Source organism: Carcharodon carcharias, chromosome 35 (assembly GCF_017639515.1).
Source record: "Carcharodon carcharias isolate sCarCar2 chromosome 35, sCarCar2.pri, whole genome shotgun sequence".
NCBI classification, from domain to species: Eukaryota; Metazoa; Chordata; class Chondrichthyes; order Lamniformes; family Lamnidae; genus Carcharodon; species Carcharodon carcharias.
This window is the reverse complement of record NC_054501.1, coordinates 5263315-5290618: the sequence shown is the minus strand read 5'-3', so window position 1 is coordinate 5290618 and position 27304 is coordinate 5263315. Positions and strand designations below refer to the sequence as shown.

Genomic DNA, 27304 nt, shown 5'->3' with positions numbered 1-27304 from the left:
TTCTCTCCGGCCCTGGGGACAATGTTCACTGACCAGCCAGCCACTGCTGACAGAGCAATGAGACGAGGTCCCCATCAGTCCTGAAAGTTCCTCCTCCATCCACACGGTGACGAGTGACAGAGTGTGTTCATGTCCGGTCTGTCTGCTCCCTACTGTCTCTCCTGGCTGGTGCTACACTCGGAGTCTTCCCCCGGGCTCCAGAGGCCCACGGCTTTCAGTCTGGTGATGTCCCGCTGCACCCACGGGTGGCACAGTATCTGGTCGAGGGTGGGCCGTTCGGAGGGTTGCATGGAGAGGCACCATCGTATCAGCTCCTCGCACTCTGCAGGGGGAAGCACAAGATAGTCCCTTAAAAATTGCATTGCAGGGAAGAAATGAATGTGAGAAAGAGAGAGAGAGACTGCAGAAGGCGGTGGAGCAGAGGGATCTGGGTGTCCTGGTACATGAATCTCAAAAAGTTGGTACGCAGATGCAGCGAGTGATTAGGAAGCCAAATGGAAAGTTGTCCTTTATCGCGAGGGGGGGGATGGAGTATAAAAGTGGGGAAGTCTTGCTACAAATGGTGAGGCCGCTCCTGGGTCTCTGTGGACAGTTCTGGTCTCCTTACTTAAGGAGGGACAGACTCGCATTGGAAGCCGTTCAGAGAAGGTTCACTCGGCTGATTCCTGGGACGAAGGGGGTTTGTCTGATGGGGAAAGGTTGAGCAGGTTGGGGCCTCTACCCATTGGAGTTTAGAAGAATGAGCGGTGATTTTATTGAAACATGTCAGATTCTGAGGGGAGGGGGTTTGACAGGGTGGATGCTGAGTGGATGTTTCCCCCCCCTCAAGGGGGGGAATGTAGAATGAGGGGAGGGGGGCACAGTTTCAGAATGAGGGGTCTCCCATTGAAGACGGAGATGAGGAGGAATTTCTTGTCTCAGAGGGTGGTCAGAGGGTGGTCAGTGTGTGGAATTCTCTCCCCCCCTCCCCCTGAGAGCAGTGAGGGCCGGGTCACTGAATATATTCAAGGCCGAGTGAGACAGATTTCTGATCGACGAGGGGAGTCGAGGATTATGAGGGGGACGGAAAGGGAAGTGGAGTTGTGGAGCAATCGGATCAGATGCCATTGTATTGAATGGGGGAGCAGGATCGAGGGGCTGAATGGCCTCCACCTGCCGCTGTTTCTTGAGATCTTAGGAAAGGAGACAGTGAAGGATGTTTTTTAAAAAATAAATCCCCTCTCTCCACCCCGTCTGCCACTTACCCTTGGAGATGCTGCAGGGCAGCTGGATCTCGCCAGCCAGGATTTCCACATCTTCCTTGAAGGGGATATCACCACAGACCATGTCGCAGAGCAAGACCCCGAGGGACCAGGTGGTAGTGGAGAGGGCATGGTAGCGCCCTTCGCTGATGTACTCTGGTGGGTTGAACACTCTGGTGCCTGAGCATTTCCATCAGAAAGAGAGGGAAATAGAGAGAGAGAGAGGGACAAGATTAAAACCAGACAACATTCACTGTGAGACTATTTACCCCACCCAGCATTGCTTTGGGGTTTAATGCCCCAATGCCCCCAAATTACCCACGCCTGATGCCCGCCCCATGCCTTATAACCCCAGCCCAGTGCTAGTACCGAGGGAGCACTGCATTGTCGGAGGGTCAGTGCCGAGGGAGCGCCGCACTGTCGGTGGATCACTACTGAGGGTGCGCCGCACAGTCGGAGGGTCAGTACTGAGGGAGTGCCGCACTGTTGAACGGTCAGTGCGGAGGGAGCTCCCCACTGTCGGATGGTCAGTGCCGAGGGAGCTCCGCACTGTCGGAGGATCAGTATTGAGGGAGCACCGCTCTGTTGGAGGGTCAGAATTGAGGGATCGCCGCACTTTTCATCGGTCAATGCTGAGGGTGTTCCACACTGTTGGAGGGACAGTGCTGAGGGAGCTCCGCAATGTTGGAGGGTCAGTGCTGAGGGAGAGTCGCACTGTCGGAGGGTCAGTACCGAGGGAGCTCCGCACTGTCGGAGGGTCAGTGCTGAGGGATAGTCACACTGTCGGAGGGTCAGTTCTGAGCCGCACTGGGGGAGGGAATTGGCGCCCGCGCAACAATCTGGGATCCCTGGTGGCAGAAAGAGAAAGGGGGAGCAGCTGTGCCCCCAGCTGCTTCCGGGATGCCCCCAGGGAGTGGCCGGGCTGAGATAGGGCACTCACCACTGACATCGGTGTAGGCGGTGTCACGCAGCAGGGCTGCCGAGCCGAAGTCGATGAGCTTGAGCTCGCCGGTACGCACGTCGACCAGAAGGTTCTCGCTCTTGACGTCCCGGTGCGTGACCCCACAGGCATGGCAGTGCCGCAGTACCTCCACCGCCTGGCGGAAGAAGGAGCAGGAGCGCTCCTCGCCCAGCGGGCCCTGCTCAGTGATAAGGTCGAAGAGGTCCTTGGCTCTGGGCGGGCGCACCATCACCAGCAGGATGTCGTCCGGCCTGGAGAACCAGTCCAGCAGGCGAATCACACCTCGGTGCTCCGGCAAAGACACCTTCCTCATCAGGATGATCTCCAGGGGCACGCGGCGGTCATTCTGCAAACAGAGGGTACAAGGATGGCAGAATTCAGAACATGGACAGCAGGCAACAAGTTCACAAAGAGTGGGTGACAAGGAGTTGGGGGTGGGAGGTGGCTGGTTTGGGGAGATGTAGTTGGGGGTGTGAAGACGCTGGTTTGAGGGGAGATGGAGTTGGGCATGGGAAGAGGCTGGTTTGGGGGGTGGTGGACTTGGGGATGGGTAGGGGTTGGGAAGAGGCTGGTTTGGGGGCGATGGACTTGGGGTTGAGTAGGGGGTGGGAAGAGGCTGGTTTGGGGGTGATGGAGTTGGGGGTGGGTAGGGCGTGGGAAGAGGCTGGTTTAGGGGAGATGGAGTTGGGGGTGTGAAGAGGCTGGTTTGGGGGTGATGGAGTTGGGGGTTGGAAGAGGCTGGTTTAGGGGAGATGGAGTTGGGGGTGGGAAGAGGCTCGTTTGGGTGAGATGGAGTTGGGGGTGTGAAGAGGCTGGTTTGGGGGAGATGGAGTTGGGGATGGGTAGGAGATGGGAAGAGGCTGGTTTGGGGGAGATATAATTGGGGGTGTATAGGGTCTGGGAAGAGGCTGGTTTGCGGGAGATGGTGTTGGGGGAGGGTAGGTGTTGGGAAGAGGCTGGTTTGGGGGGAACACAAGTTGAGAATGAAGTTCTATCTAAAAAAAAATTCCCTTGTGGGGCGACACCTGGTGGCGAGCTCACCTTAACAATTTTCTGTTGCGATGTGTCAGTTTCCTGGGTTTTTCCCTCTAAACTGATGTCACGGAGGGACAGCAAAATAACCATTATCTCAAAGGCAATGAGATCTAGGGTTGTAATAAATATATCACAGAATGAAGATTGAAATGAAAGCCTTCGTCATTTTTCATTGAATTGCAAACAAGAACCAGCTCCTCTACACAAACACACTCACACTCACTCTCACACCCACCCTCCAATATACACACACTCAGACACACTCTCTCATGCTCAGACACACACTTACACACACTCAGACACACTCGCACATTCAGAGTTACTTGCTCACACTCAGGTACACACGCACACTCTCACTTTCAGACTTATTCACACACACACTCAGACAGACTCTTACACACTCTCCCATTCAGTGTAACTCGCAAACACATTCTGACACACTTGCACATTCAGAGATACTTGTACACACTCAGACACACTCGCACACACACTCACATTCAGAGTTATTCGCAAACACACTCTGACACACTCGCACTTTCAGAGTTACTTGTACACACTCAGACACACTCGCACACACTCACATTCAGAGTTACTCGCACACACTCAGACACATTCGCACATTCAGAGAAACTTGCTCACACTCAGGTACACTTGCACACTCTCACATTCAGACTTACACACACACTTAGACACACTCGCACACACATTCACATTCACAGGAGTTACTCATACACACACTCAGACACACTCGCACATTCAGAGTCACTTGCACACACTCAGCCACACTTGCATACTCTCACATTCATACTTACTCACACACAATCAGAAGCACTCGTACACACTCTCACATTCAGAGATGTTTGCACACACTCAGAAAAACTCACACATTCAGAGTTTCTTGTACACACTCAGACACACTCGCACACACACTCAGAGTTATTCACACACACTCAGACTCACTCGCAAATTCAGAGTTTCTTGTACACACTCACACACACTCGCACACACACTCAGAGTTATTCACACACACCCAGACACACTCGCACACTGTCACATTCAGAGTTACTCGCACACACACACTCACACACACTCTCACATATTCTCACATATTCTCAGACTCAGTCACACTTGCACACATTCTCACACTTACACACACTCGCACACTCACACGCACACTTTGCACACTCTCAGATGCACACTCGCACACACTCAGACAGAGACACGTTCACAAGTCTTATTTAATAAATTTTAAACTCACCAGACGACCCCAATCAGCCACTTTCTTCCTGGGCACGTGTTTAACCGCCACCTGTGACAGAAACAGGATCCCAATTCATTCAAAACAGCTGACTTTAAACACTACAACGATATTGATATATTTTAAGTAAAGTTTCATACTGAGTTAACACACACCTTGTCTCCCTCCCCCCTATAGAAACATGAGCAACACCTGCAGGTGTAAACATTGATTCCTGGGAATTATTTTGGATCTTCACTCCCCCGCGACCCCCGGAATGTTGTAATGTTGTGCTCGCGTTTTATAATTTATTGCACTAAAAACGGAAGCTTCTAGATAGCAGTGTGTCTCTGTGTATGCCTGTGTGTGTGTGTCTGAGTGTGTGTTTGTGTGTGTGCGTGTTTGGCTGTGCATGACTGTGAGGATCTCTGTGTGAGTGAGTGAATGTGTCTATGTGTCTGTTTGTGTGCATGTTTTTGTGAGTGTCTGTGTGAATGTATTTGTGTGTGTGTGTCTCTGAGTGTGTGTGTGCGTGTTTGTTTGTGTCTGAGTGTGTGTGTGTGTTTGTGTGTCTCTGAGTGTGTTTGTGTGTGTCTGAGTGTGTCTGAGTGTGTCTCTGTGTGTGTGTGTGTCTCTGTGTGAGTGTGTTTGTGTCTGAGTGTGTGTGTGTCTATATATCGATGTGCTTATTTCATTAATGCCCTCCCTTTTCCCTCCTCTCTCACCGGAGCTCCATCGGAGATCCTCACAGCCGAGTAAACAGTTCAGAAGCCACCGCTGCCCAGTTTATTGCCCACACTGTACAGATCCTTGAAGCTTTCTCTCTTCTTCCTCTTTTTCACTGCAGGACCTGAGGCAGAGAGAGAAAGAGAGAGAATTACACTCCATCCAATGATCCTCGCCTTAGTTTAACAAAATTATGACAGAGAGAATGAGAGAGAGAGAGAAAGAGAGAGAGAGACAGAGAGAAAGAGAGTCAGAGACAGAGAGAAAGAAAGAGAGAGAGAGACTGAGACAAAGACAGAGAGAAAGAAAGAGAGAGACTGAGAGAAAGAAAGAGAGACAGAGAGAGACAGAGAGAGAGCTAGAGAAACAGAACGAGTGAGAGAGCGAGACAGCAGTGAGACACAGAAAGAGAGACACAGACACACAAACATCACATCAGACTGAAATGGTTCTTAGTGACAAATACTCCCGACTCTTCCAAGCCCACTAAACTCAAGCGAGAATTAATGAGTTTGCCCATTGCCTCTCTCTCACTCACATGTGTTTCTGTCACCCATTCTTTCTCCGTCTCTCTCTAACATATTTTTGTGTGTGTCTGTGTCTCTCTTTCTGAGTCTCACTGCTGTCTCGCTCTCTCGTTCTGTTTCTCTTGCTCTCTCTGTCTCTCCTTCTCTCTGTCTCTCTCTTTCTTTCAGTCTCTCTCTCTTTCTCTCAGTCTCTCTCTCTCCTTCGTTCTCTCTGTGTCTCTCTCTCTCCGTGTCTTTCTCTCTCTGTGTGTGTCTCTCTCTCTTTCTCTCTCTCTCTCTTCATTCTTGCTCTCCCTTTCCCTCTCCCTCTTCGACTTAATCTGCAATCGGCCGCCTCCAGTCCGTTCACCGGCGCATTATGTGCACCCTTTTTAAGGGAATTTTTGGGTTGGGGAGGTGGTCGGGACTCCCTCTTCAAGGGGGGTTCCCAATATGTTGGATTCCTCTTCCATCTTCCTGTCTGTTCCTTTAGACGAATTGGTTCCCACTGAAACTTGCTCTTGTGTTGAAATGAATATGTTATTACCAAAGAACCATCGAACCGAACCTCCCTCTCCCTCTGCATCCGTCTCTGCCCCCTCCGCCACAGTCCAACTCTGTGCCTGTCTCTCTCTCTCTCTCAGTTTCTGTCTCTGCATCCCACTGGCTCTCGAGAACTCCTGCTCACTCCCCTTCTCCCCAAACACCAACTTCTGGGGAACCCGGGAGTCGGTAGAGGGGTGTGTGGGAGTTGGAGTAAATACCGTGCGCGGACACTCGGGGAACTCACGTTGTTAAAAAAAACTTCATACCTGGGTGCGATTCCTCGGCCCGTGTCTGACTGCACACAGTCCCGGACTTGGTATACAGCATGGCTCTGCGGGGGACGCTGCTCTTAAGATTCCTCTGGGCAGAGAAAGATAGTCTCGTAATCGTTTACAAAATGTTTCTTTTTAAAGCAAGAATTTTGTCCTTCAAGGGGTTCACAGGCAGAGCAGAAGTTGAGTCTTTTGCCCCTTTCCCTGGTTGCTGTTGGTTACAAGGCGGTGTGTCAATTTCACCTCGAATGTATCAGTGTTCCAGCGAAGGCTGGAAATCCACAACCAAAACCCCCCAAAAATACGTGGAAAAACTCAGCAGGTCTGGCAGCATCTGCGGGGAGGGTCACAGTTCACCTTTCGAGTCCCTGTGACTCTTGAACAGAACTAAGGGAAAGCAGAAGAGGGTTGCAATATAAACTGGTTTAAGGGGCAGGGGGAGGGGACAATTAGAGCTGGATCGAGGGTCAGTGATAGGTGGGGGGAGACAAAAGATGTCACAGACAAAAGGAGAAAGAGGTGTCGATGGTGGTGAAATTGGCGAAGAAATGTGCTAATGGGGACATTAAGGGTAGAAAGCAGATAGACCAATGGATGGAAACACATTTAAAAAAAAATTGGAATAGGCGGGAATAGAAAAATATTTATAAATAATTGGAAAAGAGGGGGTGGGGATGGAAGAGAGAGTTTGTGATTTAAATTGTTGAACTCAATATTCAGTCTGAAAGGCTGTAAAATACCTAGTCGGTAGATAAGGTGCTGTTCCTCCAGTTTGCGTTGAGAAATAAAACAATTGATGTTGCTCTCACTCTTTCTCTCTCTCTCTGTCCTTCTATCTCTCTCTCTATTTCTGCATCTCTTTCTTTTTATCTCACTTTTCCAGTGTCTCAGGTGGACATAAAAGATCTCCTGGCCCCTATTGGAAGTAAAGCGGGCTGGCGGGGGTTGGGGTGGGGGTTGGGGGGAAGAATTCTCCCTGGTGTCCTGGGCCCGAAACCTATCCCTCAGCCAACACCACGAAAAGGCACAGATGACCTGGGTCATTGTGTGACATCAGCTGCTCGTGGGATCTTCCTCTGCGCAAAATTGCGATCCCTTTCCCTTTAAGAGTAACCCCACCTGCAAAGGTACTTCATTGGCTGCGAGGCTCTTGGAGGTTTCTGCTGGTCGGGAAAGGCGCTATATAAAGGCACTTCTTTCTTTCGCTACGGTCTGTATTCCCTTGTCTCTCTCTCTCTCGTTCTCTTCGATAAGGGGGGAATTGGATAAATACCGGAAGGGCAAAAACGTGCAGGGTTATGGGGGAGTGGAAGTGCTGGTGGGGTCGGTGAGTGAAGAGTGTGGGGCTAACTGGACAGCTCTTTCAAAGAGCCAGCACATGTATAATGGGCTGAATGGCCTCCTCTTGAGATGCGTCATTCTGTGATTGTACGAATGCCTCCGCCTTCAAAGGCTCCGCACCCCCTCCTCCACCCCCGTTCAACTTGCCCACCCCCCAACATGAGTTTATGAAAATGAACCTGCCTGACTGCTGTTGAGCCTCTGTCAGGTCGTCGAGGTTTTGTTGACCAGCAGGTGGCAGCATTTGCCACAATTTCATATTGGGCCATCCTCAGGAGGAGGCCATTCAGCCCTTCGAGGCACAAGGGCTTGAATAAGCCTCCTCTTGTTCCTGTTTAAAAGGCTCGAGACAGAGGCTGAATGGGCCTCATCCTGTTCCTGTGTAACAGTCTCGGGAGAGTGGCTGAATAGCCTCCTCTTGTTCCTGTTTGCAGAGACATGTAAACACACACACACACAATATACCACTGACTGAAACAATGTTTAATTTTATTGAGTACACACAAAACATCATAAATAAGCAGGTAGTGTCTCTGGCATAAGCTCGATGGGCCGAATGGCCTGTTATTCTCTAACGACTGTTGGTTCGCTAACCGACACCGCGATTTAAAGACAGTTTCATGCCGCGATTCACAAGAGGGTTTCACGTTGAACCACGAACATGATATCAGCGGCACCCTCTACAGCCTGGACACAATACATGAGTATTTACAGACCAGGGTGGGCCCAGCTGCTTTCAGAATTTCCCCAGAACGTATCCCCACCTCGGGCCTCTCCTGGTGCTCTCCCGAAGGCACTGGCATGGCCAAAGCTTCTCCAGTGCCATCCCCCCACATCCAACCCCACCAACACCCGCTCAGCTATTTGCCCACAGCGTGCATCACAATGCGATCGAACGACTGTGCGTTGCTTTCACCTTAAATCCACGCTTATTCCCATATCAGTGTGCATCAGGATGTGGGACCTTGGGGGTGGGAGTGAGGGAGGAATCTCTCAATGCCCCACCCAACACCCCCGCCAGAAAAGTTCCTGGTATGTAAAGCTCGCAAGTGGCCTTAAGGGGAGAATGGAGAGAGATTGCGGCTGCTCATGGAAATCACTGTTGGAGGGTCAGTACTGAGAGAGTGCAGCACTGTCGGATAGTCAGTTCTGAGGGAGTACCTTTGTAACCTGGGAGGCCATTCAGCCCCTCTCATGCATGTTAGACAGGAACAGGAGGAGGCCAATCTGCCCCTCGAGCCTTCCTCGATTCAACTAGATCACAGCTGATCTGCATCTTAACTCCATCTGCTGCCCTCGGTTCTGTAATCCTCAATCCCCCCCTTAACCAGAAAAATCTCCCAATCTCAGGTTGGAAATTTACAATTGCACTCCAGCACCCCCCCATCTCAGCCTCGACAGCCTTATCGGGAGGATGGAGTTCCCCATTTCCACTCTACTTTGTGTCAAGTGCTTCCTGACATCCACCCTGACCGCCTGGCTCCAACTTTGATGTTCTGCCCCCTCATTCTGGGCTCTCCCACCCCCTCCAAAGCCATCATCTTAAATGCCTCGATCAGAACACCCCTTAATCTTCGATACTCGAGGGAATACAAGCTCGGACTATGGGACCCGTTATCGGAATTTAACCCTCTCAGACCCAGGTCGTTCTGGTGATTCTGCGCTGCAATCCTGAAGTGCTCTCTCTCTCTGTCTCCCTCTCTCTGTCTATTTCTATCTCTCTCCCTGTCTAGTTCTCTGTCGCTCTCTCTCCATCTCTGTCTCTCTGAGTCTCTCCCTCTCGGTCTCTCTGTGTATCTCTATCTCTCTCTGTTTATCTCCCTCTATCTTTCACTCTGTATCTCTCTCTATCTCTCTCTCTCACTATCTCGCTCTCTCTCTGTCTGTGTCTCTCTCTGTGTCTCTCTCTCTCTCTTTCTCTCTCTCTGTCCTTCTATCCCTCTCTCTATCTCTGCGTCTCTATCTCTTTGTCTCTCTTTTCCTGTGTCTCTGCTCTTTGACTTTCTCGGTCCCTCTCTCTATCTCTCTCTCTCACTTTCTGTCCCTTTGTCTGTCTCACTCTCTCTCTTTCTCTCACTCTCTTTCTCTGTGTGCCTCACTCTACCTTTCTATCTCTCTCACTCTCTTCCTCTCACTCTGCCTGTCTCTGTCTCTGTCTGTGTGTCTCTCTATCTCTCACTCTCCCTTTCCTCTGGCCTCCATTATACACCCCACTCTATAAGTATTTGCGATGCCATGACATACAAGGGTATGGGCCTATTTTTGGAAAATGGGATTAGAATAGTTCGATACTTGTTTGCCTGACACAGACTGGATGGGCCGAAGGGCCTTTTACTGTGCTGTGGACCTCTATGACTCTATGACACATCACTTGCCTCTCCATCGCCCTCTCTCATCCCAACATAAACCTTTGCCTCAACTCTCTCATCACATCCCTCTCTCTCTCTCTCTCTCCATCCTTCAGGATGAGACATTAAACCTGAGTCCTGCGTCCATCCCCTCAGTTGGACATAAAAGATCCCCCAGCCCCTATTGGAAGGAAAGCGGGTTGGTGGGGGTGGGTGGGGTTGGGGTGAAGAGTTCTCCCCGGTGTCCTGGGCCCAAAACGTATCCCTCAGCCAACAGCACGAAAAGGAACAGATGACCTGGGTCATCGTGTGACATCGGCTGCTCGTGGGATCTTCGTCTGCGCAAAATGGCCATCTCTTTCCCTACAAGAGTGACATCACCTGCAAAGGTGCTTCATTGGCTGCAAGGCACTTGGAGGTGTCTGCTGGTGGTGAAAGGCACTATATAAACGCACTTCTTTCTTTCGCTACGGTCAGTCTTTCCTTGTCTCTATCTCTCTCTCTCCCTTCGATAAGGGGGGAATTGGATAAATACTGGAATGGGCAAAACGTGGAGGGTTATGGGGGAGAGAAAGAGCCAGTGTGGTCGAGGGGGAAGAGAGTGGGGCTCATTGGACAGCTCTTTCAAAAAGCCAGCACATGCATGAACGGCTGAATGGCCTCCTCTTAAGCTGTGTGGTTCTGTGTACGAACGCCTCCACCTCTCCCTCCCCCATCCCGCGTTCAACCTGCCCACCTCCCCAACATGGGCTTTTGAAAACGAACCTGCCTGACTGCTGTTGAGCCTGTCAGGTCGTTGCTGTTTTGTTGACCAGCAGGGAGCAGCGTTTGCCATAATTTCATACTGGGCCATCCACAGGAGGCCATTCAGCCCCTTCGAGGGTCAAGGGCCTGAAAAGGCCTCCTCCAGTTCCTCTGTAACAGGCTTCAGAGGGGCTGAATGAGCCTTCTCTTCTTCCTGTGTTACTGACTCGAGAGGGGCTGAATGGCCTTCTCCTATTCCTGTGTAAGTTTGAGAGAGGGGATGAATTGCCTCCTCTTGTTCCTGTGTAACATACTCGAGAGGGACTGAATGGCCTCCTCCTGTTCGTGTGTAACAGGCTCGAGGGAGGGTCTGAATGGCCTCTTCCTGTTCCTGTTTGCAGAGACATGTACACACAAAATATACCACTGACTGAAACAATGTTTAATTTTATTGAGTACACACAAAACATCATAAATACGGAGGTCGTTTCGACAGCGCGATTTAAAGGCAGTCTCGTGCCGCGATTTACAAGAGGGTTTCACGTTGAACCACGAACATGATATCAGCGGCATCCTCCACAGCCTGGACACAATACACGAGTATTTACAGAGCAGGGTGGGCCCAGCTGCTTCCAGAATTTCCCCAGAACCTCACCGAAACTCGGGCCTCCCCTGGCGCTCTCCCAAAGGCACTGGCATGGTCAACGCCTCTCAGGTGCCAACCCCCCACTCTCAACACCACCAACGACCCCTCAGCTATTCGCCCACATCATGCATCACAAAGCAATCGAACGACTGTGCGTTACTTTCCCCTTAAATCCATGCTTCTTCCCTTCTCAGTGTGCACGAGAATGTGGGGTGGGTGTTGGGAGGGGAGTGAGGGAGGAATCTCTCAACGCCACACCCAACACCCCCTCTAGAAAAGTGCCAGATCTGTAAAGCTCGCAGGTGTCTTTAAGGTGAGAATGGAGAGATATCGTGGCTGCTCATGGAAATCACTGTCGAAGGGTCAGTGCTGAGGGAGAACCACACTGTTGGAGGGTCAGTGCTGAGGGAGGGCCGCACTGTCGTAGGGTCAGTGCAGAGGGAGAACCGTACTGTCGGAGGCACCGTCTTTCAGGATGAACAAGGGCGACGAACACAGGATGTGCAGTTCGAGTTCTCTCCGGCCCTGGGGAAAATGTTCACTGACCAGCCAGCCACTGCTGACAGAGCGATCGGACGAGGTCCCCATCAGTCCTGAAAGTTCCTCCTCCATTCTCACGGTGACGAGTAACAGAGTGTGTTCGTGCCCGGTCTGTTTGCTCCCTATTGTCTCTCCTGGCTGGTGCTACACTCGGAGTCTTCCCCCGGGCTCCAGAGGCCCACGGCTTTCGGTCTGGTGATGTCCCGCTGCACCCACGGGTGGCACAGTATCTGGTCGAGGGTGGGCCGTTCGGAGGGTTGCATGGAGAGGCACCATCGTATCAGCTCCTCGCACTCTGCAGGGGGAAGCACAAGATAGTCCCTTAAAAATTGCATCGCGGGGAAGAAATGAATGTGAGAAAGAGAGAGAGAGACTGCAGAAGGCGGTGGAGCAGAGGGATCTGGGTGTCCTGGTACATGAATCTCAAAAAGTTGGTACGCAGATGCAGCGAGTGATTAGGAAGCCAAATGGAAAGTTGTCCTTTATCGCGAGGGGTGGATGGAGTATAAAAGTGGGGAAGTCTTGCTACAACTGGACAGGGCGTTGGTGAGGCCTCTCCTGGGCACTGTGGACAGTTCTGGTCTCCTTACTTAAGGAGGGACAGACTCGAATTGGAAGCCGTTCAGAGAAGTTCACTCGGCTGATTCCTGGGACGAAGGGGGTTTGTCTGATGGGGAAAGGTTGAGCAGGTTGGGGCCTCTTCACATTGGAGTTTAGAAGAATGAGAGGTGATCTTATTGAAACATGTCAGATTCTGAGGGGAGTGGGTTTGACAGGATGGATGCTGAGTGGATGTTTCCCCCCCTCAACGGGGGGAATCTAGAACGAGGGGAGGGGGCACAGTTTCAGAATGAGGGGTCTCCCATTGAAGACGGAGATGAGGACGAATTTCTTGTCTCAGAGGGTGGTCAGTTTGTGGAATTCTCTCCCCCAACTCCCCCTGAGAGCAGTGGGGGCCGGGTCAGTGAATATATTCAAGGCCGAGTGAGACAGATTTCTGATCGTCGAGGGGAGTCGAGGGTTATGAGGGGGACGGACAGGGAAGTGGAGTTGTGGAGCAATCAGATCAGATGCCATTGTATTGAATGGGGGAGCAGGATCGAGGGGCTGAATGGCCTCCTCCTGACGCTGTATCTTGAGATCTTAGGAAAGGAGACAGTGAAGGATGTTTTTTAAAAAATAAATCCCCTCTCTCCACCCCATCTGCCACTTACCCTTGGAGATGCTGCAGGGCAGCTGGATCTCGCCAGCCAGGATTTCCACATCTTCCTTGAAGGGGATATCACCACAGACCATGTCGCAGAGCAAGACCCCGAGCGACCAGGCTGTAGCGGAGAGGGCATGGTAGCGCCCTTCGCTGATGTACTCTGGTGGGTTGAACACTCTGGTGCCTGAGAATTTCCATCAGAAAGAGAGGGAAATAGAGAGAGAGAGAGGGACAAGATTAAAACGAGACAACATTCACTGTGAGACTATTTACCCCACCCAGTATTGCTTTGGGGTTTAATGCCCCGATGCACCCAAATTACCCACACCTGATGCTCGCCCCCTGCCTTATACCCCCAGCCCAGTGCTAGTACCGAGGGAGCACTGCACTGTCGGAGGGTCAGTGCCGAGGAAGTGCCGCACTGTCGGTGGGTCATTACTGAGGGAGCACCGCACAGTCGGAGGGTCAGTACTGAGGGAGCGCCGCACTGTTGGAGGGTCAGTACTGAGGGAGCGCCGCACTGTCGAACGGTCAGTGCTGAGGGAGCGCCGCACTGTCGGAGGGTCAGTGCTGAGGGAGCTCCGCATTGTCGGATGGTCAGTGCCGAGGGCGCGCCGCACTGTCGGAGGGTCAGTATTGCGGGAGCGCCACACTGTCGGAGGGTCAGTGCTGAGGGAGCGCCGCACTTTTGGAGGGTCATAATTGAGGCAGCGCCGCACTTTTCATCGGTCAATGCTGAGGGAGTTCCACACTGTTTTGGAGGGACAGTGCTGAGGGAGAGTCACACTGCCGGGGAGTCAGTTCTGAGCCGCACTGTGGGAGGGAATTGGTGCCCGCGCAACAATCTGGGTTCCCTGGTGGTAGAAAGAGAAAGGGGGAGCAGCTGTGCCCCCAGCTGCTTCCGGGATGCCCCCAGGGAGTGGCCGGGCTGAGATAGGGCACTCACCACTGACATCGGTGTAGGCGGTGTCACGCAGCAGGGCTGCCGAGCCGAAGTCGATGAGCTTGAGCTCGCCGGTGCGCAGGTCGACCAGAAGGTTCTCACTCTTGACGTCCCGGTGCGCGACCCCACAGGCATGGCAGTGCCGCAGTGCCTCCACCGCCTGGCGGAAGAAGGAGCAGGAGCGCTCCTCGCCCAGCGGGCCCTGCTCGCCGATGAGATCGAAGAGGTCCTTGGCTCTGGGCGGGCGCTCCATCACCAGCAGGATGTCGTCCGGCCTGGAGAACCAGTCCAGCAGGCGAATCACACCTCGGTGCTCCGGCAAAGACACCTTCCACATCAGGATGATCTCCAGGGGCACGCGGCGGTCATTCTGCAAACAGAGGGCACAAGGATGGCAGAATTCAGAACATGGACAGCAGGCAACAAGTTCACAAAGAGTGGGTGACAAGGAGTTGGGGGTGGGAGGTGGCTGGTTTGGGGAGATGGAGTTGGGGGTGTGAAGAGGCTGGTTTGGGGGGAGATAGAGTTGGGGGTGGGAAGAGGCTGGTTTGGGGGGAGATAGAGTTGGGGGTGGGAAGTGGCTGGTTTGGGGGGAGATGGAGTTGGGGGAGGGTAGGGGGTGGGAAGAGGCTGGTTTGGGGGAGATGGAGTTGGGGGGGTGAAGAGGCTGGTTTGGGGGATATGGAGTTGGGTTTGGGAAGACGCTGGTTTGGGGGGAGATGGAGTTGGGGGTGTGAAGAGGCTGGTTTAGGGGAGATGCAGTTGGGGGTGTGAAGAGGCTGGTTTAGGGGAGATGGAGTTGGGGGTGGGAAGAGGCTGGTTTGGGGGGAGATGGAGTTGGTGGTGGGTAGGGGGTGGAAAGAGGCTGGTTTGGGGGAGATGGAGTTGGGGGAGGGTAGGGGGTGGGAAGTGGCTGGTTTGGGGAGCGATGGAGTTGGGGGAGGGTAGGGGGTGGGAAGAGTCTGGTTTGGGGGAGATGGAGTTGGGGGGCTGAAGAGGCTGGTTTGGGGGAGATGGAGTTGGGTGTGGGAAGAGGCTGGTTTAGGGGAGATGGAGTTGGGGGTGGGAAGAGGCTGGTTTGTGGAAGATGGAGTTGGGGGTGTGAAGAGGCTGGTTTGGGGGAGATGGAGTTGGGGGTGTGTACGGTCTGGGAAGAGGCTGGTTTTGGGTGATTGAGTTGGGGGTGGGGGGGAGATGGAGTTGGGGGTGGGTAGGGGGTGGGAAGAGGCTGGTTTGTGGGGAGATGGAGTTGGGGGTGGGCAGGGGGTGGGAAGAGGCTGGTTTGGGGGGAACACAAGTTGAGAATGATGTTCTATCTAAAACAAACTCCCTTGTGGGGCGACCACTGGTGGCAAGCTCACCTTTAACAATTTTCTGTTGCGATGTGTCAGTTTCCTGGATTTTTACCTCTAAACTGAAGTCACGGAGGGACAGCAGATTAACCATTATCTCAAAGGCAATGAGATCTAGGGTTGTAATAAATATATCACAGAATGAAGATTGAAAAGAAAGCCTTCGTCATTTTTCACTGAATTGCAAACAAGAACCAGCTCCTCTACACAAACACACTCACACTCATTCTCACTCCCGCCCTCCAATATACACACACTCAGACACACACTTGCACGCACTCAGACACACTCGCACACACACTCGCACATTCAGAGTTATTTGTACACACTCAGACACACTTGCCCTGACAAACACATTCCGAGTTTCTCGGACACACACTCAGACACACTCGCACATTCAGAGTTACATGCACACAATTACTCCCACTCGCACTTTCAGAGTTACTTGCTCACACTCAGGTACACACGCACACTCTCACATTTTGACTTACTCACACTTGCACTCAGACACACTCGTACACACTCTCCCATTCAGAGTAACTTGCAAACACACTCTGACACACTCGCACATTCAGAGTTGCTTGTACACACTCAGACGCACTCGTACACACACTCACATTCAGAGTTACTCGCACATACACTCAGACACACTTGCACATTCAGAGTTACTTCCTCACACTCAGGTACACTTGCACACTCTCACATTCAGACTTACACACACACTCAGACGCACTGGTACACAATCTCACATTCAGAGTTATTCACACACACTCAGACAGACTCGCACATTCAGAGTCACTTGCACACATTCAGACACACTTGCACACTCTCACCTTCATACTTACTCACACACACTCAGAAGCACTCGTACACACACTCACATTCAGATTTGTTTGCACACACTCAGAAAAACTCACACAGAGTTACTTGTACACACTCAGAAACACTTGCACACTGTCACAGTTAGAGTTACTCGCACACACACTCAGACACACTCACATATTCTCACACTCAGACACAGTTGCACACACTCACATATTCTCACACTCAGACACACTTGCACACATTCTCACACTTTCACACACTCGCACACTCACCCGCACACTTTGCACACTCTCAGATGCACACTCGCACACACTCAGACAGAGACACGTTCACAAGTCTTATTTAATAAATTTTAAACTCACCAGATGACCCCAATTCACCACTTTCTTCCTGGGCACGTGTTTAACCGCCACCTGTGACAGAAACAGGATCCCAATTCATTCAAACCAGCTGACTTTAAACACTACAGCGATATTGATATATTTTAAGTAAAGTTTCATGCTGAGTTAACACACACCTTGTCTCCCTCCCCCCTATAGAAACATGAGCAACACCTGCAGGTGTAAACATTGATTCCTGGGAATTATTTTGGATCTTCACTCCCCCCTTGATCCCCGGAATGTTGTAATGTTGTGCTCACATTTTATAATTTATTGCACTAAAAACGGAAGCTTCTAGATGGCAGTGTGTCTCTGTGTATGCCTGTGTGTGTGTGTCTGAGTGTGTGTTTGTGTGTGTGCGTGTTTGGCTGTGCATGACTGTGAGGACCTCTGTGTGAATGAGTGAGTCTGTCTATGTATCTGTTTGTGTGCATGTTTGTGTGATTGAGTATCTGTGTGAATGTTTTTGTGTGTGTGTGTCTCTGAGTGTGTGTGCATGTGTTTGTGTGTCTGAGTGTGTGTTTGTGTGTGTCTGAGTGTGTGTTTGTGTGTGTGTGCATGTGTTTGTGTGTCTGCGTGTGTGTTTGTGTGTGTCAGAGTGTGTGTGTCTGTGTTTGTGTGTGTGTCTCTGAGTGTGTGTGTGTGTGTGTTTGTGTGTGTCTGAGTGTGTGTTTGTGTGTGTCTGAGTGTGTGTGTGTGTGTGTTTTTGTGTCTGAATGTGTGTGTGTGTCTATATATCGATGTGCTTATTTCATTAATGCCCTCCCTTTTCCCTCCTCTCTCACCGGAGCTCCATCGGAGATCCTCACAGCCGAGTAAACAGTTCCGAAGCCGCCGCTGCCCAGTTTATTGCCCACACTGTACAGATCCTTGAAGCTTTCTCTCCTCTTCCTCTTTTTCACTGCAGGACCTGAGGCAGAGAGAGAAAGAGAGAGAATTACACTCCATCCAATGATCCCAGCCTTAGTTTAACAAAATTATGACAGACAGACAGAAAGAGAGAGAGAGAAAGAGAGAGAGAGAGACAGAGAGATAGAGAGACAGAGAGAGACAGAGAGAAACAAAGAGAGAGAGAGACTGGGAGAAAGAGAGAGAGAAAGATAGAGAGAGAGACAGAGAGAAAGAAAGACAGACAGCGAGAGACAGAGAGAGAGCTAGAGAAACAGAACGAGAGAGCCCGACAGCAGTGAGACACAGAAAGAGAGACACAGACACACAAACATCACATCAGACTGAAATGGCTCTTAGTGACAAATACTCCCGACCCTTCCCAGCCCACTAAACTCAAGCGAAAATTAATGAGTTTGCCCATTGCCTCTCTCTCTCACTCATATGTGCTTCTGTCGCCCATTCTCTCTCCGTCTCTAACACCTTTTTTGTGTGTGTCTGTGTCTCTCTTTCTGTGTCTCACTGCTGTCTCGCACTCTCTCTCGTACTGGTTCTCTAGCTCTCTCTCTTTCTCTGTCTGTCTGTCTTTCTTTCTCTCTGTCTCTCTCAATTTCTCTCTCTGTCTCTCTCTCTGTCTCTCAGTCTCTCTCTTTCTCTCGGTCTCTCTCTCTTTTTTTCTCTCTGTGTCTCTCTCTCTCTGTGTGTCTCTCTCTCTGTCTCTCTCTTTCTCTCTTTCTCTCTCTCTCTCTCAGCCTCTCTTTTCATTCTTTCTCTCCCTTTCCTCTCCCTCTTCGACTTAATCTGCAATCGGTCGCCTCCAGTCCGTTCACCGGCGCATTGTGTGCACCCTTTTTAAGGGAATTTTTGGGTTGGGGAGGTGGTCGGGGCTCCCTCTTCAAGGGGGGATGCCAATATGTTGGATTCCTCTTCCATCTCCCTGTCTGTTCCGTTAGACGAATTGTTTCCCACTGAAACTTGCTCTTGTGTTGAAATGAATATGTTAGTACCAAAGACCCATCGAACCGAAGCTCCCTCTCCCTCTGAATCCGTCTCTGCCCCCTCCGCCCCAGTCCAACTCTGTGCCTGTCTCTCTCTCTCTCTCTCTCTCAATTTCTGTCTCTGCATCCCACTGGCTCTCGAGAACTCCTGCTCACTCCCCTTCTCCCCAAACACCAACTTCTGGGAAGCGGGGGGGTGGGATGTGGGGTAAATACCCTGCGCGGACACTCGGGGAACTCACGTTGTTAAATAAAACTTCATACCTGGGTGCGATTCCTCGGCCGGTGTGTGACTGCACACAGTCCCGGACTTGGTATACAGCATGGCTCTGCTGGGGACGCTGCTCTTAAGATTCCTCTGGGCAGAGAAAGATAGTCTCGTAATCGTTTACAAAATGTTTCTTTTTAAAGCAAGAATTTTGTCCTTCAAGGGGTTCACAGGCAGAGCAGAAGTTGAGTCTTTTGCCCCTTTCCCTGGTTGCTGTTGGTTACAAGGCGGTGTGTCAATTTCACCTCGAATGTATCAGTGTTCCAGCGAAGGCTGGAAATCCACAACCAAAACTCCCAAAAAATACCTGGAAAAACTCAGCAGGTCTGGCAGCATCTGCGGGGAGGGTCACAGTTCACCTTTCGAGTCCCTGTGACTCTTGAACAGAACTAAGGGAAAGCAGAAGAGGGGTGAAATATAAACTGGTTTAAGGGGCAGGGGGGAGGGGACAATTAGAGCTGGATCGAGGCTCAGTGAAAGGTGGGGGAGACAAAAGATGTCACAAACAAAAGGAGAAAGAGGTGTTGATGGTGGTGAAATGGGCGAAGAAATGTGCTAATGAGGACATTAAGGTTTAGAAAGCAGATAGACCAATGGATGGAAACACATTTAAAAATAATGGGAATAGGTGGGAATAGAAAAATATTTATAAATAATTGGAAAAGAGGGGGTGGGGATGTAGGAGAGAGTTCGTTACCTAAAATTGTTGAACTCAGTATTCAGCCTGAAAGGCTGTAAAATACCTAGTCTGTAGATAAGGTGCTGTTCCTCCAGATTGCGTTGAGAAATAATACAACTGATGTTGCTCTCACTCTTTCTCTCTCTCTCTGACTGTCTGTCCTTCTATCTCTCTCTCTATTTCTGCATCTCTTTCTTTTTATCTCTCTTTTCCAGTGTCTCAGGTGGAAATAAAAGATCTCCTGGCCCCTATTGGAAGGAAAGCGGGCAGGCGGAGGTTGGGGTGGGGGTTGGGGGGAAGAGTTCTCCCCGGTGTCCTGGGCCCGAAACGTATCCCTCAGCCAACACCACGAAAAGGAACAGATGACCTGGGTCATCGAGTGACATCGGCTGCTCGTGGGATCTTCCTCTGCGCAAAATGGCGATCCCTTTCCCTGTAAGAGTGACCCCACCTGCAAAGGTGCTTCATTTGCTGCGAGGCTCTTGGAGGTTTCTGCTGGTCGGGAAGGCGCTATATAAAGGCACGTCTTTCTTTCGCTACGGTCTGTATTCCCTTGTCTCTCTCTCTCTCTCTCTCTCGTTCTCTTCGATAAGGGGGGAATTGGATAAATACCGGAAGGGCAAAAACGTGCAGGGTTATGGGGGAGTGGAAGTGCTGGTGGGGTCGGTGGATGAAGAGTGTGGGGCTAACTGGACAGCTCTTTCAAAGAGCCAGCACATGTATAATGGGCTGAATGGCCACCTCTCGAGATGCGTCATTCTGTGATTGTACGAATGCCTCCGCCTTCAAAGGCCCCGCACCCCCTCCTCCACCCCCGTTCAACCTGCCCAACCCCCAACATGAGTTTATGAAACTGAACCTGCCTGACTGCTGTTGAGCCTCTGTCAGGTCGTCGAGGTTTTGTTGACCAGCAGGTGGCAGCATTTGCCACAATTTCATATTGGGCCATCCACAGGAGGAGGCCATTCAGCCCTTCGAGGCTCAAGGGCTTGAATAAGCCTCCTCTTGTTCCTGTTTAAAAGGCTCGAGACAGAGGCTGAATGGGCCTCATCCTGTTCCTGTGTAACAGTATCGAGAGAGGGGCTGAATGGCCTCCTCCTGTTCTTGTTTGCAGAGACATGTAAACACACACACACACTATATACCCCTGACTGAAACAATGTTTAATTTTATTGAGTACACACAAAGCATCATAAATAAGCAGGTAGTTTCTCTGGCATCAGCTCGATGGGCCGAATGGCCTGTTATTCTCTAACGACTGTTGGTTCGCTAACCGACACCGCGATTTAAAGACAGTTTCGTGCCGCGATTCACAAGAGGGTTTCACGTTGAACCACGAACATGATATCAGCGGCACCCTCTACAGCCTGGACACAATACATGAGTATTTACAGACCAGGGTGGGCCCAGCAGCTTTCAGAATTTCCCCAGAACGTATCCCCACCTCGGGCCTCTCCTGGTGCTCTCCCGAAGGCACTGGCATTGCCAAAGCTTCTCCAGTGCCATCCCCGCACCCCCAACCCCACCAACACCCGCTCAGCTATTTGCCCACAGCGTGCATCACAATGCGATCGAACGACTGTGCGTTGCTTTCACCTTAAATCCACGCTTCTTCCCTCATCAGTGTGCATGAGGATGTGGGGGCTTGGGGGTGGGAGTGAGGGAGGAATCTCTCAATGCCCCACTCAACACCCCCGCCAGAAAAGTTCCTGGTATGTAAAGCTCGCAAGTGGCCTTAAGGGGAGAATGGAGAGAGATTGGGGCTGCTCATGGAACTCACTGTTGGAGGGTCAGTACTGAGAGAGTGCAGCACTGTCGGATAGTCAGTTCTGAGGGAGTACCTTTGTAAACTGAGAGGCCATTCAGCGCCTCTCATGCATGTTAGACAGGGACAGGAGGAAGCCATTCTGCCCCTCGAGCCTTCCTCGATTCAACTAGATCACAGCTGATCTGCATCTTAACTCCATCTGCTGCCCTCGGTTCTGTAATCCTCAATTCCCCCCTTAACCAGAAAAATCTCCCAATCTCCATTTGGAAATTTACAATTGCACTCCCCACCCCCCATCTCAGCCTCGACAGGCTTATCGGGAGGATGGAGTTCCCTATTTCCACTGCACTTTGTGTCAAGTGCTTCCTGACATCCCCCCTGACCGCCTGGCTCCAACTTTGATGTTCTGCCCCCTCATTCTGGGCTCTCCCACCCCCTCCAAACCCATCATCTTAAACGCCTCGATCAGAACACCCCTTCATCTTCGATACTCGAGGGAATACAAGCTCGGACTATGGGACCCGTCATCGGAATTTAACCCTCTCAGACCCAGGTCGTTCTAGTGATTCTGCGCTGCAATCCTGAAGTGCTCTCTCTCTCTTTCTCTCTCACTCTGTCTCTCTCTCTCTGTCTCTTTCTATCTCTCTCCCTGTCTATTTCTCTGTCGCTCTCTCTCTCTCTCTCTCTGTCTATCTGAGTCTCTCCCTCTCGGTCTCTCTGTGTATCTCTAACTCTCTCTGTTTATCTCCCTCTATCTTTCACTCTCTATCTCTCTCTATCTCTCTCTCTCTCTCTGTCTGTGTCTCTTCTGTGTCTCTCTCTCTCTCTATATATATATATACATATATCTGTCTCTCCCTCTATCTCTCTTTCTGTTGCTCTCTCTGACTCTCTCTCTCTCTGCCTCTCTTTCTGTGTCTCTCTGTCCTTCTATCCCTCTCTCTATCTCTGCGTCTCTCTCTCTTTGTCTCTCTTTTCCTGTGTCTCTGCTCTTTGACTTTCTCGGTCCCTCTCTCTATCTCTCTCTCTCACTTTCTGTCCCTTTGTCTGTCTCACTCTCTCTCTTTCACTCACTCTCTTTCTCTGTTTGCCTCACTCTACCTTTCTATCTATATCACTCGCTTCCTCTCACTCTGCCTGTCTCTGTCTCTGTCTCTCTGTCTCTCTATCTCTCTCTCTCCCTTTCCTCTGGCCTCCATTATACACCCCACTCTATAAGTATTTGCGACGCCATGACATACAAGGGTATGGGCCTAGTGCTGGAAAATGGGATTAGAATAGTTCGGTACTTGTTTGACTGACACAGACTGGATGGGCCGAAGGGCCTTTTTCTGTGCTGTGGACCTCTATGACTCTGGGACACATCACTTGCCTCTCCATCACCCTCTCTCAACCCAACACAAACCTTTGCCTCAACTCTCTCATCACATCCCTCTCTCTCTCTCTCTCTCTCTCTCTCCATCCTCCAGGATGAGGCATTAAACCTGAGGCCTGCGTCCACCCCCTCAGGTGGACATAAAAGATCCCCCAGCCCATATTGGAAGGAAAGTGGGCTGGTGGGGGTGGGTGGGGGTTGGGGGGAAGAGTTCTCCCTGGTGTCCTGGGCCCGAAACATATCCCTCAGCCAACACCACGAAAAGGAACAGATGACGTGGGTCATCGTGTGACATCGGCTGCTCATGGGATCTTCCTCTGCGCAAATTAGCGATCCCTTTCCCTACAAGAGTGACCCCACCTGCAAAGGTGCTTCATTTGCTGCGAGGCTCTTGGAGGTTTCTGCTGGTCGGGAAAGGCGCTATATAAAGGCACGTCTTTCTTTCGCTACGGTCTGTATTCCCTTGTCTCTCTCTCTCTCTCTCTCTCGTTCTCTTCGATAAGGGGGGAATTGGATAAATACTGGAAGGGCAAAAACGTGCAGGGTTATGGGGGAGTGGAAGTGCTGGTGGGGTCGGTGGGTGAAGAGTGTGGGGGTAACTGGACAGCTCTTTCAAAGAGCCAGCACATGTATAATGGGCTGAATGGCCTCCTCTTGAGATGCGTCATTCTGTGATTGTACGAATGCCTCCGCCTTCAAAGGCTCCGCACCCCCTCCTCCACCCCCGTTCAACCTGCTCACCCGGCAACATGAGTCTATGACACTGAACCTGCCTGACTGCTGTTGAGCCACTGTCAGGTCGTCGAGGTTTAGTTGACCAGCAGGTGGCAGCATTTGCCACAATTTCATATTGGGCCATCCACAGGAGGAGGCCATTCAGCCCTTCGAGGCACAAGGGCTTGAATAAGCCTCCTCTTGTTCCTGTTTAAAAGGCTCGAGACAGAGGCTGAATGGGCCGCATCCTGTTCCTGTGTAACAGTCTCGAGAGAGGGGCTGAATAGCCTCCTCCTGTTCTTGTTTGCAGAAACATGTAAACATACACACACACAATATACCACTGATTGAAACAAGGTTTAATTTTATTGAGTACACACAAAACATCATAAATAAGCAGGTAGTTTCTCTGGCATAAGCTCAATGGGCCGAATGGCCTGTTATTCTCTAACGACTGTTGGTTCGCTAACCGACACCGTGATTTAAAGACAGTTTCGTGCTGCGATTCACAAGAGGGTTTCACGTTGAACCACGAACATGATATCAGTGGCACCCTCTACAGCCTGGACACAATTCACGAGTATTTACAGACCAGGGTGGGCCCAGCTGCTTTCAGAATTTCCCCAGAACGTATCCCCACCTCGGGCCTCTACTGGTGCTTTCCGAAGGCACTGGCATGGCCAAAGTTTCTCCAGTGCCATCCCCCCAACCCCAACCCCACCAACACCCGCTCAGCTATTTGCCCACAGCGTGCATCACAATGCGATCGAACGACTGTGCGTTGCTTTCACCTTAAATCCACGCTTCTTCCCTTATCAGTGTGCATGAGGATGTGGGGGCTTGGGGGTGGGAGTGAGGGAGGAATCTCTCAATGCCCCACCCAACACCCCCACCAGAAATGTTCCTGGTATGTAAAGCTCGCAAGTGGCCTTAAGGGGAGAATGGAGAGAGATTGCGGCTGCTCATGGAAATCACTGTTGGAGGGTCAGTACTGAGAGAGTGCAGCACTGTCGGATAGTCAGTTCTGAGGGAGTACCTTTGTAACCTGGTAGGCCATTCAGCCCCTCTCATGCCTGTTAGACAGGAACAGGAGGAGGCCATTCTGCCCCTCGAGCCTTCCTCGATTCAACTAGATCACAGCTGATCTGCATCTTAACTTCATCTGCTGCCCTCGGTTCTGTACTCCTCAATCCCGCCCTTAACCAGAAAAATCTCCCAATCTCCGGTTGGAAATTTACAATTGCACTCCCCCACCCCCATCTCAGCCTCGATAGGCTCATCAGGAGGATGGAGTTCTCCATTTCCACTCCACGTTGTGTCAAGTGCTTCCTGACATCTCCCCTGGCCACCTGGCTCCAACTTTGATGTTCTGCCCCTTCATTCTGGGCTCTACCGCCCCCTCCAAACCCATCATCTTAAGCCCCTCAATCAGAACAGCCCTTAATCTTTGATACTCGAGGGAATACAATCTCGGACTGTCGGACCCGTCATTGGAATTTAACCCTCTCAGACCCAGGTCGTTCTAGTGATTCTGCGCTGCAATCCTGAAGGGCTTCCTCTCTCTGTCTCTCTCTCCCTCTGTCTCTCTGTAATTGTCTCTGTTTCTATGTGTCTCTCACTCTCTCTGTCTCTCTCTCTCTATCCCTCGCTCTCTCTCTGTCTCACTCTCTATCGCACTCTCTCTCTTTCTGTTGCTCTCTCTGAATCTCTGACTCTCTCTCTCTCTATCTCTCTATGTCTCTCTGTCCTTCTATCTCTCTCTCTATCTCTGCATCTCTCTCTTTATGTCTCTCTTTTCCTGTGTCGCTTTCTCTCTGTCTTTCTCGGTCCCTCTCTCTATCTCTCTCTCTCACTTTCTGTCTCTTTGTCTGTCTCACTCTCTCTCTTTCTCCCATTCTCTTTCTCTGTTTGCCTAACTCTCCCTTTCTCTCTCTCTCGCTTTCTTTCTCTCACTCTGTCTGTCTCACTCTCCGTCTCTCTATCTCTCTCTCTCTCCCTTTCCTCTGGCCTCCATTATACACCCCACTCTATAAGTATTTGCGATGCCATGACATACAAGGGTATGGGCCTAGTTTTGGAAAATGGGATTAGAATAGTTCGGTACTTGTTTGACCGACACAGACTGGATGGGCCGAAGGGCCTTTTTCCGTGGTCTAGACCTCTATGACTCTATGATACATCACTTGCCTCTCCATCGCCCTCTCTCAACACAACACCAATCTTTGCCTCAACTCTCTCATCACATCCCTCTCTCTCTCTCTCTCTCTCTCTCTCTCCATCCTTCAGGATGAGACATTAAACCTGAGGCCTGCGTCCACCCCCTCAGGTGGACATAAAAGATCCCCCAGCCCCTATTGGAATGAAAGCAGGCTGGTGGGGGTGGGTGGGGGTTGTGGGGAAGAGTTCTCCCCGGTGTCCTGGGCCCGAAACGTATCCCTCAGCCAACACCACGAAAAGGAACAGATGACGTGGGTCATCGTGTGACATCGGCTGCTCATGGGATCTTCCTCTGCAGCAAAATGGTGATCTCTTTCCCCTAAAAGAGTGACCCCACCTGCAGAGGTGCTTCATTGGCTGCGAGGCATTTGTTGGTGTCTACTGATGGTGACAAGCGCTATATAAAGGCACGTCTTTCTTTCGCTACGGTCTGTATTCCCTTGTCTCTCTCTCTCTCTCTCTCTCGTTCTCTTCGATAAGGGGGGAATTGGATAAATACTGGAAGGGCAAAAACGTGCAGGGTTATGGGGGAGTGGAAGTGCTGGTGGGGTCGGTGGGTGAAGAGTGTGGGGCTAACTGGACAGCTCTTTCAAAGAGCCAGCACATGTATAATGGGCTGAATGGCCTCCTCTTGAGATGCGTCATTCTGTGATTGTACGAATGCCTCCGCCTTCAAAGGCTCCGCACCCCCTCCTCCACCCCCGTTCAACCTGCTCACCCGGCAACATGAGTCTATGACACTGAACCTGCCTGACTGCTGTTGAGCCACTGTCAGGTCGTCGAGGTTTTGTTGACCAGCAGGTGGCAGCATTTGCACGAAAAGGAACAGATGACGTGGGTCATCGTGTGACATCGGCTGCTCATGGGATCTTCCTCTGCAGCAATATGGTGATCTCTTTCCCCTAAAAGAGTGACCCCACCTGCAGAGGTGCTTCATTGGCTGCGAGGCATTTGTTGGTGTCTACTGATGGTGACAAGCGCTATATAAACGCACATCTTTCTTTCGCTACGGTCAGTCTTTCCTTGGCTCTCTCTCTACCTCTCAATCGCTCTGTTTCCAAATCACACTCCATCCATCCACCCCCTCTGAGCCCTGTCTCTCTCTCTCTCTCTCTCTCTCTCTCCCTCCCCCTCCTCCTCCACCCTGGCCGCTCGCCACCTTCCAACCAATGCTGACCCCTCCTTCCCCCAATCGCCTGTGGGGGAGACGAGGGGAATATAATTTTGTTTTGGACGTGGTGAGTTGTTATGATCTGGAAGTCGCTGCCCGAAAGGGTGGGGGAAGCAGATTCACATTCGATAAGGGGGGGAATTGGATAAATACTGGAAGGGGAAAAATGTGCAGGGTTATGGGTCGGGAAGATCCGGTGGGTTCAGTGGGGACAGCATGTGGGGCTAATTGGACAGCTCTTTCAGAGAGCCAGCACATGCATGATGGGCTGAATGGCCTCCTCTTGAGCTGTGTCATTCTGTGATTGTACGAACGCCTCCGCATTTAAAGGCTCTAACCCCCGCACCCACGTTCAACCTGCCCACCTCCCAACAAG

At 51.2% G+C, this 27304-nt stretch overlaps 1 protein-coding gene and 1 pseudogene across 1 annotated transcript; both read right to left on the bottom strand.

The window, feature by feature from the left end:
- Positions 1–149: 149 nt before the first annotated feature.
- On the bottom strand, positions 150–12215 carry LOC121272784 (annotated as a pseudogene).
- A 50-nt stretch (positions 12216–12265) lies between these two features.
- LOC121272783 (serine/threonine-protein kinase pim-3-like) lies at positions 12266–26610 on the bottom strand. Its single transcript, XM_041179557.1, has 7 exons — positions 26476–26610; positions 19001–19094; positions 17636–17760; positions 16833–16883; positions 14297–14663; positions 13358–13534; positions 12266–12438 (listed from the first exon to the last, which is right to left on the bottom strand). The coding sequence occupies exons 1-7, from the start codon at positions 26608–26610 to the stop codon at positions 12266–12268; spliced, it is 1122 nt and encodes a 373-aa protein (XP_041035491.1).
- Between the last annotated feature and the right edge of the window lie 694 nt (positions 26611–27304).

Bases quoted from the DNA above. Each gene is read 5' to 3' on its own strand.
- LOC121272783 (XM_041179557.1), bottom strand. From the start codon at position 26,610: ATGTCACACGATGACCCACGTCATCTGTTCCTTTTCGTGCAAATGCTG. The intron at 17,761-19,000 runs GTATGAAGTTTT...TCTCTGCCTCAG, and splicing joins GGCCGAGGAATCGCACCCAG to GTCCTGCAGTGAAAAAGAGG. The intron at 16,884-17,635 runs GTGAGAGAGGAG...TTTCTGTCACAG, and splicing joins GGATCTCCGATGGAGCTCCG to GTGGCGGTTAAACACGTGCC.